The 12527-nt window shown below is 40.1% G+C and overlaps 1 protein-coding gene across 1 annotated transcript in view; it reads left to right on the top strand.

Moving 5' to 3' along the window:
* dnah6 (dynein, axonemal, heavy chain 6) overlaps nt 1–12527 on the top strand; it is a 103612-nt gene that overhangs the window by 25938 nt on the left and 65147 nt on the right. The window contains 11 exon segments of the mRNA XM_049472675.1: nt 1490–1603; nt 2393–2536; nt 3482–3637; nt 3752–3802; nt 5023–5115; nt 6582–6701; nt 6796–6976; nt 8868–8943; nt 8945–8962; nt 11549–11585; nt 11588–11647. Of these exon segments, the coding sequence (XP_049328632.1) occupies nt 1490–1603; nt 2393–2536; nt 3482–3637; nt 3752–3802; nt 5023–5115; nt 6582–6701; nt 6796–6976; nt 8868–8943; nt 8945–8962; nt 11549–11585; nt 11588–11647 (1050 nt within the window).

The following is a 12527-nucleotide window of genomic DNA, read 5'->3' as shown; positions in this document are numbered from 1 at the left end:
CACCACCATGTTTGACTTTTAGTACGATGCTCTTGTGCTGAAATTATGTGTTATTTTTAATATTTCACACAAAGACCATTTTCTCCCAGTCTCTTTCTTATTATTGAATCATTAACACTGAGCTTAACTGAGGAAAGTGAGACCTGTTGTTCTGGGTTCTTTTGTTTGGGACCTCCTGGATGAGTTGTTCATGCCCTTTTGGAGTAATTTGAGTCGGCCGGTCACTCCTAGGAAGGTTCACCAGTGTTTCGTGTTTTCTCTATTAGTGAATAATAGCTCTCACTGTGGTTTTCTGGTGTCTCAAAGCTTTAGAAATGACTTTATAACATTTTCTAGACTGATAGATGATCAGTGACTTTCAATGTAACTTTTTCTCGTCTGTTGTTGAATTTCTTCAGATTGTGGCATAATGTGTTGCTTTTTGAGATTCTATTCTATTAAGGTTCTATTTAAGTAAGAGGTGTCCAAACTTTTTTTGTTGGGGGCCAGAAGGAGAAATATATTTGAAGTCACGGGCCACAGACTCTGTAATAAAACAAATAATGAAATATACCACTTTAAATAATACATTTTCCTGATTACTTTCATTTACACACCATTTTACTTGACTTACTATCTTTATCTATCTTTGACAGTGTTGTGTAAACTAAGATTTTTCAAATTTGATGTTTCATTTTATGATGTCTCTTAATATTAAACTCCTTAATTACGGCAACTTTGACTCTTTGGCCCATTTTTCTGCGCTAGAACTGCACACTCTCTCTGCTTTTAGACTCTTTGGCCCGTTTTTTTTTCTGCGCTATAACTGCGCACCCTCTCCGCTTTTAGACTCTTTGGCCCGTTTTTCTGCGCTATAACTGCGCACTCTCTCTGCTTTTAGACTCTTTGGCCTGTTTTTCTGCGCTAGAAATGCGCACTCTCTCAGCTTTTAGACTCTTTGGCCCGTTTTTCTGCGCTAGAACTGAGCACCTTAGACTCTTTGGCTCGTTTTTCTGCTCTAAAACTGCGCACTCTCTCCACTTTTAGACTCTTTGGCCCGTTTTTCTGCGCTAGAAATGCACACCCTCTCCGCTTTTAGCCTCTTTGGCCCGTTTTTCTGCGCTTCAACTTCACTCTTGCCGCTTTCAGACTCTTTGGTCCGTTTCTGACACCTTGCGTTCAAACTTTGAATGTCACATTATAAAAACCTGCTTAACAGCGGGCCAACTTTCATTCTGTTTCTAAAATGCCGTAGTTTGGACACCCCTGATTTAAGTGATTTCCTGATTCTACAGGTCTGGTAGTAATCAGGTCTGGTTGTGGTTAGTAGTGAAATTGAATTGGCTTTCCAAAAAATTTACACAGTTAATCACAGTTCATTCATTAATGGGGAAAATACTTTTTTTCACAAAGAGTAAAGTTGGTTTGCTTTTTATATTTACTTATCTGTCTGATATTCTGATATACTTTTTCACGCCACTGTATATATGTGTGTGTCCTTGTCATGTAGGTGGACGTGACCAAATACGAGTCTCTGGAGGAGCTGAGTGCTGAGGTCAAGTTGAAGCATTTGTTGTGGGATGCACTGGAGGAATGGGACAGTCTGCAAAACGACTGGATGCAGGTCAGTTTCACCCATAGACATGTGTGCATTTTGCATTACTGACCTCCTAATAAGCTGGTACGGCTTTTGAAGTAGGTTTTGGGTCATTGTCTTGCCGGAAGGCCCATGACCTAGGATGCAAAGCCAGCATTCTGACACTGTGCCCTACTGAACATTTGTAAATCAAAATCCTTTAGTAATCTTTGGATTACGACACCAAGAGTCAGTAAAACAACCTCAAAACATATTTGAACCTCCACCATATTTGTCTGTTGATACTGTGTCCCTGGAACTTGATTGGGGCTGATTGTTCACCATCTGGACTATCCTGTGTTGCAACCTTTTATCATTTTTTCTTTTCCGTCCACGTCCAGGGAGGTTAGGTACAGTGCCATGCGTTGTAAATGTCTTGATTATGTTGCGCACCTAAGATAAATAGCCTTGAGATTCAAATTAATATTCTTAATACATTTCTCCTTTTTCTCTGGTTTCACATTGTTCAAAACAAAGTTATTTACTCACAATTAAAAAAAAAAATATTCTCCATATTCTCGTCTATTCTACTGTTAACTCCAGTATGTTAGCTTGTTATGCTAACTGGCTAGCATTATTCAGCTGTGTGTCTTCTTTGGGGTCGCTGATCTACACTGTGTGCCTCTGCACAGCGCTCCGCAGTGCCTCTAGTGGTATGGCGGTATGGGCAAAATCCATACGGTTCAAAAGTCTCCTCCGGTATACCGCATGAACCGGTATAGCACCCAGCTAAATAAATCATATCATGCATGCTGTATTATGTTTTTTTTTTTCCAGACTAAGTTTGATGAGCTGGACCCAGAGCTGCTGACTACCCAAGTCTACAAGTATGGAGAATATGTGAGCCAGCTGGAGAAAGGGCTTCCACCCAACAGTGTTGTACCTCGCCTCAAGGCTGGCGTGGAGTTCGTGAGAGAAAAGGTGGGCGGGGCTTTCCTAGTTTATCTTTCACTGGATTGGACTGCAATTGTGTCCCCTTGGAAAATTGGTTGAACTCACTTGTAATGAAATGTGTCAAAAGTATATACAGATGTTACATGTACCAGAGATTTCTGTAAGTCTTCAGCTGACACTCTTCCTCAGAGGATTCTTCCTCGCCTCATTGATCATTCTGCGCTGTGCTCTTACAGTCACCTTTACAGGACTTTACCACGCCTAAAGAGAGTAGCAGCAGTAACAGTGCTGAACTTTCTCCTAATTTGTAGACCGTCTGTCTTAGAGATACTTTTGTAACCCTTTCCAGCTTCATGCGAGTCAACAATTCTTGAACGTAGGTCTTCTAAAAGAGCTTGATCTTTTGTGCGAGGCATGATTCACATCGAGCAATCAACGCTTCTTAAGAACGGCAAATGCAAAACTGGTGTGTGGTGTTTTTATAGGGCAGGGCAGCTTTAACCAACATTTATCCAATCTCATCACATCACATTGATTGTACTCCAGGTTGCCTGACTCCTGGCCCCAATTAGGTGGATGATATGGAACAAAGTTTCAGGGTATAATATCATTTAATATCATACACCCTTACTCTCGAGGGGGATATCCAGTTAGTTGGATTAAAAGTCTGCATTGTCGTTTCTCCACAAGATGCTTTAGTCTTACACATTCTACATCTTCAAGTACATTGACCTGTTAACAAAAACGAACACCTGACAGCCTACGTACAAGAATGAGTACAACACTGGCTGTTAAATACTTGTCTGCTGCCGTGCCAAAGTGTGTAGTTCCATCTAGTGGTTGAGTGAGGAACTGCAAACATTAGAGGAAAACTGTCAATCTGCTATTTTCTTCCTTGAGGTTTTGTTCACTGTTTTATCGATAAACCCTGAAATCTGAAAATGTCTTTGTTTGTCTTTTTCTTTTCTGTAGCTTCCGGTGATCAGTGTCCTGCGTAACCCGTGTCTGAAAGCTCATCACTGGGACACGCTGGAGAGCATCGTGGGCTGCAGTCTGCTGAAGCAACCTCTCACACTCAGCGTCCTTCAGGAGCTCAACATCTTCACCTACAGCCATGAGATCCAGCAGGTATGCAGAAGAGGGATGGGTGGATGGATGGATGGATAGAAGGATAGATGTGAGGGTGTTGGTTCTGTAGATGTAGCTGTTCTGAATGTTCTCTCTTGTTGGTCTTTTCTCCAGGTTTCAGATCAGGCATCGGGAGAAGCAGCTCTAGAAGCTGTTCTAAAAAAGGTAAATGCGGCCATGAATAGGCTTGTTACAGTATTTAGGAATACGCGATGACATTGGAATTATCTCTGCTTTTAGACACTTTTGCCCGTTTTTCTGCGCTAGAAATGCGCACCCTCTCCGCTTTTAGACTCTTTTGCCCGTTTTTCTGCGCTATAAATGCGCACCCTCTCCGCTTTTAGACTCTTTTGACCCGTTTTTTTGCGCTAGAAATGCGCACCCTCTCCGCTTTTAGACTCTTTTGCCCGTTTTTCTGCGCTAGAAATGCGCACTCTCTCCGCTTTTAGACTGCACTACAGTCTAATACAATTGGCTGACTCTGGCTGTACTAATTTAAAATTGCTAGATTTTATGCTAATTTAGTTTGTTTTTATTAGTTTTAAAGGTATAAAGTTATAAACCAGAGCGTCTAGTTGTCTAGTCTCTCTGTAAGTTAAAAACGTGTATATCGACATCAATTCTTTTGTGAAGAATTAACAACAAGTGGGACACAATCGTGAAGTGGAACGAAATGTATTGGATTTTTAAAACTTTTTTTAGAAATAAGAAAAAATTAAAATTGAGGCGTATATTATTGCAATATTATTCAGCCCCTTTACTTTTAGTGCAGCAAACTCACTCCAGAAGTTCAGTGAGGATCTCTGAATGATCCAATGACTGTTGACCTAAATGACTGATGATGATCAATAGAATCCACGTGTGTGTAATCAAGTCTCCCATCAAGAGGCCCATGATCACTCTGGATGAACTGCAGAGATCTACAGCTGAGGTGGGAGACTCAGCTCTATCAGTCGTACTGTACACTGCACAAATCTGGCCTTTATGGAAGAGTGGAAAGATTAAAGCCATTTCTCAAAGATATCCATAAAAAAAAGTCTTGTTTAAAGTTTGCCACAAGCCACCTGATAGACACACCAAACATGTGGAAGAAGGTTCTCTGGTCAGATGAAACCAAAATATATCACTTTTTGGCCACAATGCAAAACGTTACGTTTGCCGTAAAAGCAACACAGCTCTTCACCCTGAACACACCGTCCCCACTGTCAAACGTGGTGGTGGCGGCATCGTTGTTTGGGCCTGCTTTTCTTCAGCAGGGACAGGGAAGATTGTTTTTTTTTTACATTCTATAAATTTAATTCCACTTTGATTCTTCACAAAAAATGACAATTTCATATCTTTATGTTTGAAGCCTGAAATCTTGCATGTTTTGACGCTGTTGCTAGGTTGAGGACTCCTGGAAAACAACTGAATTTGTGGTCTTGCCGCATCGAGACTGTAAGGACGTGTTTATTCTCGGCGAGACGGACGATATCCAGGTGAGAAACACTTGTACCTCCATCTGCTGGTAATGCTGGTAGTTCTATGAACTACGGACAACACTTGTCCCAAATTCCAAATAAAAATATTAAAGTCATTTAGAGCATTTATTTGCAGAAAATGAGAAATGGCTGAAATAACAAAAAAAAAAAAACAGATGCAGAGCTTTCAGACCTCAAATAATGCAAAGAAAACAAGTTCACATTCATAAAGTTTTAAGAGTTCAGAAATCAATATTTGGTGCAATAACCCTGGTTGGTTTTTAATCACAATTTTTTTTCATGCATCTTGGCAGCATGGTTCTCCTCCACCAGTCTTACACACTGCTTTTGGATAACTTTATGCTGTTTACACTCCTGGTGCAAAAATTAGAGCAGTTCAGCTTGGTGGTTTGATGGCTTGTGGTCATCCATCTTCCTGTACGTGTACTTTGAGGCCTAGCACTTAGCGCGGTTAGCGGGTAATGCTAACGCTGCTCCAGCAGTGCTAGCCGGGCTTAGCAGCTGGTTATATGCCAATAATACACACCTTTAAACTGCGGAAGAGCTAGCGATTAGCACGGTTAGTGGCTAATGCTAATACTGCACCAGTCTCGGTGCTGGAGAACTAAACTTAAACTCCTGTATAACTCAGGAGTGTATGTACTTCGGTGGAGTGGCTTTACTGCTCCTTAATACCCTGACTGGTAAAATTCATACATAAGACGCACTGGATTTTAAGGCGCACTGATGATTTTTTGGGTCTCTAAAGGTGATTTTAAGACATGACATGACTGAAACAGCTTTAAGTAAGGAAGTAGTTATTTCTTGTGGTTGCACCATCTATAAAATGTATTTTAAGGTTTGGACTCATAAGCTTTCAGCTCTCTTTTATTTAAATAATATCGTTAATTTACAATATTTCTGGGTATAATAGAGTTTACGACATTCAAAAATGTTGACGATATTATTGCATACGATACGAAATGGCACACCCATACTCTCGAGGGGGATATCCAGTTAGTTGGGTTAAAAGTCTGCATTGTCGTTCCTCCACAAGATGCTTTAGTCTTACACATTCTACAGGTACATTAACCTGTTAACAAAAATGAACACCTGACAGCCTACGTACAGGAATGAGTACAACACTGGCTGATAAATAATTGTCTGCTGCCGTGCCGAAGCTGTGTAGTTCCATCTAGTGGTTGAGTGAGGAACTGCAAACATCAGAGGAATTTTGGCAATCTGCTGTTTTCTTCCTTGAGGTTTTGTTCGCTGTTTTATCGTTAAACCCTGAAATCTATGTCTTGGTTTGTTTGGTGGAGTAACCCTGGTTTTTAATCACAGTTTTTATGCATCTTGGCATCATGTTTTCCTCCACCAGTCTTACACACTGCTTTTGCAGTAAGTTAAGCACTAAGTAGGTAACACTAAATACTCACTCACTGCTTTGCATATTGTCTGTTTGTGTTGCTGTGTGTTTACAGGTGTTGCTGGAAGACAGCTCCATTAATATAGATACAGTAGCATCTTCACTCTATGTGGGTCCCATGAAGGCCAGAGTGGACGAGTGGCAGAGACTGTTGAACCTGTTCAGGCAGACCCTGGTAATCAATCTCAAGTCTCTGATCAAACTGAGCTGACTTTAAACATTGATCAGTGCTAAATGCTGTATACTCCTCTGTCTCTCTGGCTCTGTAGGAGGAGTGGTTGACGTGTCAGAGAAACTGGCTCCATTTGGAGAGCATGTTCGGTGCTCCTAAAATTCAGAGGCAGCTTCCCGCCGAAGCCAAGAAGTTCATGCAGGTGGATAAATCCTGGAAAGAGATCATGAGGAATGTCAACCGCCTGCCTAACGCCCTGCGTGCTGCAACACAGCCAGGTACAGCTGTGTTCCTGTGCTCGGGGGTATTGCCTGGCCTGGGCTTCCGGGGCTTTAGCCCCGAATGATTATCCAGTAGCCCCGAAACGTTTCGCTCAGCTCAGCTCAGCTCAGCTGTATTATTAATGAGTACACAGGCTACTGACTGCCTTGTGTGAACGGTGCCGGTTCAAGGATAGAGTCCCGCCTTTCAGGAGAAACAGCCAATCAGTGTTTAAGCAAGTTTGCGAAAAGTATTAAGAAAAAAGAGAATGTTGATCATCTAATTGTAGTTTGAAAGTCGTGGTTCACAGGTGGTTTAAAAAAATGTAAGGGATGCTAAAACTCTATTGGGCTGGTGGGACAATTTGAAGTGGGCGACAAAAAATGTATGTATGAATTTTACCTGGTGTGTATTATCAGCCTGTAGCCTGCAGCTAACCCCGGCTAGCACTGCTGAAGCAGCATTAGCATTACTTAGCATTACTAACCGCGCGTAGTGCTATCTGATTGTAGCCTGCATGTTTACCATGTTAAAGCAAGCTACGTGCGAAGAACCGCTTAGCCATTATCCCAAGCTAGTCGGGCAGCATTTGCTTGCACTAACCACGGCTAGCGAGGTTAGCCACCAAAGCTAATGCTGCTGCACCCATCCTTAGTGAAAATCTGGAAATCTAAGCTCACTGTAAATAAACGGAAGTACTTTACTCACCCACATAAACAAGTTTCCAAGAGAGAAAATATGTAAGAAAATAGATGTCAAAAAAGATATTTTTTGATATTGCGCCTTATAATCCCAAAAATACGGTACCTGTTCAGCAGAAAAATATCCAGCTCGTCCCTTACCATGATTGCAGTACTCTGTTTGTGTGCTGTTGTCTACGCCTGGCAACCCGGAGTGTGGAGATGGGCTTGGGGAAATGGCGGTCAGCAGATGTGGAGGCTACAAACATACACAGGAAATTTGGCAGTGTTAAATCAACACTGTTAGTGTTAAATCAACACTTTTAGTGTTAAACTTCACACTCTCAGTGTTAATTTAACACTGCCAAATTTCCTGTGTACTGCACAGTTCAAATAAGAAAGTACTGGCCGAAGCTCTGCTGTCAAGAGCTTTGAGTTAGGGCTGGGCGATATGGCCCAAAAAAAAAAAATCTTCGATTTTTAAGAAAAAAAAAATCGATTTTTTCCCCTACTAAAATCTCCTAAAAGTCGCTAAATGACGTCATCCCCTAATTTGCATAATACATGTTTTTGAAGCTGGAAAGGATTAACATTGTGAGAGAGAAAAAAGTGAGTAAAAAACACTCTAAATATGTTAGAGATAATACAAAGACAGTCACGTCTCAAAATAACTTTATTTTTACAAAAACTACATAAATCAGTTTTTTGCCGTGTTGTTTTTTATTTTATTAATTTTTTTTAGCTTTCTTAAATTTTCTTTAATTTCAAACCTATTATAGACAAATTGTTGAATAGCTTGTGTTTATCTCAGAGTCGCCAAAAAGTAAAATAACACCGCAAAAACTCGCTAGATTTGTCGCTAGCCGCTTTTTTTTTTTTTACAAAAAAGTCGCTAGAGGGTCTGAAAAGTAGCTAAATATAGCGACAAAGTTGGCAACACTGCTCGGCACAGGAGAGAGGGGCGGGGCTAAGCTCAGGGGAGCGTCGGTGGTGAAAATCGATTTTTTTTTCATGAAAAGACATCGCCCTTATCTGTAAATTCGAATTAATCGATAAAATCGATTAATCGCCCAGCTCTACTTTGAGTGTTTCCTTAATATCCGATAATACATCCTAATGTATCGACTTTTTCTGGATATTGTTTTTGTACCAACTCATGATTACAGTCACGTATCGAAATGCTGGCTCTAAAGCTTTGTGTTTGATGTTTTTTTTTTCCATGTTTCAGGGCTTCTGCAGACCTTCCAGGACAATAACGCTCTACTGGACCAGGTCCAGAAAAGCGTGGAGGCTTATCTGGAGTCCAAGAGTCAACTTCCCTAGGTGTGAACAACACATGCATGCACCCTGCAGTGCTTTGTTATTACTTTTAATGTATACCATGTGTAGAGTTGGAAAAAGTACTGAAAAATTGTAATTAAGTAAAAGTACCTTTACTTTGCTAAAATTCTACTCAAGTAAAAGTAAAAGTACTCATCTAAAAATCTACTCGAGTAAAAGTAAAAAAAAGTACTCAATTTAAAATGTACTTTGAGTAAAAGTTACATAGTTACTTTTAATTATTTGATGTAAAAATGTAAAAACAAATCATAAATTAAATTGTTTTTAATAACCTATTATTCCACATAATAATTTGGACCTTTCAGTAAGTATTTGTTCAGACCATAAAACAAGTGGTATAGGTTTCTATGATCCATTTATAAAAAAAAAAGTAAAATTAAAAGTAAAATAAAAATTACATATTTATAAAACTACTTTAAAAAATTACAAATTACTCATAAAATCTACTCGATTACAGTAACTTGAGTAAATGTAATTCATTACTTTCCATGTGATACACCTGATCTGAGATCAGCAGTATCAGATATTCACATTTCTCCTTAAAACACTCTTTAAAACATGATTTTAATAATAATGTCTATGTATTCTAAAGTATATGCACTCAAATGTCTGCGGGCAGCCCTGCTAATGAATGCATTCAGCTTTTATTAAGAAGCAATCAGTAGTTAATGAGCGTGTGAAATGGCTATAATGCGAAGATGCCAAGCTCATTTGGGTTGCCAGATTTACACACAGTGGCACGCAATGGCGTCAAAGAGTCATACTCTGTAGGCTAATCAGCTGCAAATGTACTAAACAGCTGCAGCTGGTCTGAATGGCTGTTATGACTGATATATGTTCACGTTAGCATGTTGCATGTAGCATGACATTCCTGAAACAGCATAGTTCAAATCACTTTAGCAAGCTAGCCCAAATACTAGGTACTAGTGCTTGGCGATTATGGCGTAAAATGGCCTAAAAATATATATATTTTTTAATTTTATAATTTTAATCGACCTTCCCTCTACACTAAAAATTGTAATGTAAACTAAAGATGACAAAGAAATGCTTCAAAAACTAGATTTACCTGTAAAAAAATAAAAAATAATAAAAAACTCAGCGGAGATCTATATCGCTACAGCTTTTAGAAACAGTAGGATTTATTCCTAGCAAAAATACATGCTTCATGTCACCGGGTGTTTGTGTCGAAAGTTCTGGAACAGTGCTAGAACTTGTTTCGGTATGAGCTTAGTCCTCAAACTAAGAGGAATGCTTAGAAAATATGCGCGCATTAGTCTGTGGGAGGCGCCGGTAACCAGGGTAAGACGGATAAACACTTCAGAAATGAGTAGCGTTTTCGGGTATTTTAGATTAAAAATATAAAATGTCTGTATGTAAAATTTTGACTACTTCATTTTGAAAATCGCATTAAAACTTTAATTCTAATCAACTAAATTAATGGTGAAACTCGCCCAGGACTACTAGCTGTCTTGACCACCTATCGCTACACGAACCAACGCTGCACTCGAATTACCCAGATACGACTAGCAAACCTAACTGAAGCTCAGTGATTACCTGTTCAGGAAAAAAATAGTCAGCTTACCCGTTTCCATGGCTGCAGCACACTGTTAGCATGCTGTTGTGTTCTATACGTGACAACCAGCGGTGTGGAAATGGGAATGGGGGATCGATAAGAACAGTTCAAATAAGAACCACATTTTTTGGCACTATGAGGCACCAGCAATGAACATATATTTTCTGGTCTATTTTCATACATAAGGCGCACCGGATTATAAGGCGCATTACCGGACACTAGTAAGGAACAGGGATGTTGCCGTGTTTTTTGTGTCATCGCTAGGGGGTGAGGGGGAGTTGGTAATTAATTCATGTAAAGCTAAGCTAAGTAAGAAAAACTTTATATCTTTAAAAAACAACATTTTCTTTTAAAGTCATTCAAGCGCTAGATGTTAATCTACACAGATTTTGGATGTTAATTTACACATCACTTTCGTTTATTTACAAAAAGTTTAGATTTCCACTAAGGCTGGGTGCAGCAGCATTAGCATTAGCGGCAAACAGCTAGCGCTATCCGCGTTTAGCGCTAGTAAATGCCGCATATCAGCGCTACACTGAGGAACCCTTAGTGTTCCAGTTAGCAAGAGCGATATTAGCTAGTGGTTCGCGGTTAGCAGCTAATGCTAATGCTGCTCCAGCTATGCTAGCTGGGGTTAGCAGCAGGCTACAGGCCGATAATACTCACCTCTGAATGGCTGAAAGAGTTAGCGCTTAGCACAGTTAGCAGCTAATGCTAATGCTTCTCCGGCAGTGCACGCCGGGGTTAGCAGCAGGCTACAGCCCTATAATACTCACCTCTGAATGGCTGAAAGAGCTAACTAGCGCTTAGCACAGTTAGCAGCTAATGCTAATGCTGATCCAGCAATTATTAGAAACAAGGAAGGAGCATGTGTTTCAGTGCATTTCTTTATAGAGTATATGTTACAGGTGGTTCAAATCACAGTTAAATTAGACACATTCATCTCATTAATGAAGATTTACGAGATTTTCTTCTTGTGTCTGAACATGTTTCAGGTTCTACCTTCTCTACAACCATGAGCTGCTGGAGCCTGGATCCTGGAACAGACGAGGAACCCAGAAAAGCCTCACCTCAGGAAGTGTTTCGATGTCCATTGGAATTGACCATGAACCAGCCAATGAGATAAAGTTTACAAGCCAGTGAAATAGTAGCTTAGGCCCGCCCACTACACTGTAAAAATAATAAAAATGTATATTTACAAAAAACTGTGACCCATGGCACTATTTTTTTACTCATTTTATTCAATTTAATGGGTCCAAGCCTCTTATGAGTCTTATGAGTGAGCACCACAGTGATGCCAATAATTGTGATGCCAACAGTGGCCTATTTTAAGAGGAGGAAACATTAGAAGAAACCAAAACAAGTCAGAGGAACCCATCCTCCTCAGGTCCACCTCATTGCAGACAAATAACAGAACAAAAACACCAGTACGGGCCGAGATTTCCCATCACATTCCTCGGGCCGGGTCGGGTCGGGCTCCAGAAAATAGTCTGAGATGTAGGCATCTGTTTTTTAATGATATTTTTATTTTTAAATAAAGCTCTGGTGTGATAATCACAATGTTGCTAAGTAACCAATTATTATTGTTAACGAAAACGAACCAAATAACGAAAACTGAAAGTGAAAAAACTAATTTATTTATAAGCACTGATTTCGCTCCCGCAGTTCTACGGCAGCTCGGCGGCACCTCGCGGTCCGCGGTGCTAGTTGTAAGCGCTCGCGCTAGCTGCAAAATACGACAGAAAAACTGAGGGAGCTGCAGAATTATGTATCGGACTAGAATATGAGCACGAGGAGATAAAAGAGAAACAGGAGATACAGTGTGTGAGAACCTTTACCTGTGAGTAGCTCATACACCAGAACACACAAATCTCTCTCTCTCTCTGTGTCTCTCTCTCTGTCTCTCTCACGTGAACTCCTCCGTGTTTGACCTGCAGCACTGTGTTTAGCTGTTCTTAAAAATCTTTTTAATTG

This window comes from Astyanax mexicanus, chromosome 25, assembly GCF_023375975.1.
Source record: "Astyanax mexicanus isolate ESR-SI-001 chromosome 25, AstMex3_surface, whole genome shotgun sequence".
NCBI classification, from domain to species: Eukaryota; Metazoa; Chordata; class Actinopteri; order Characiformes; family Acestrorhamphidae; genus Astyanax; species Astyanax mexicanus.
This window is presented reverse-complemented; position numbering and strand designations above follow the sequence as displayed.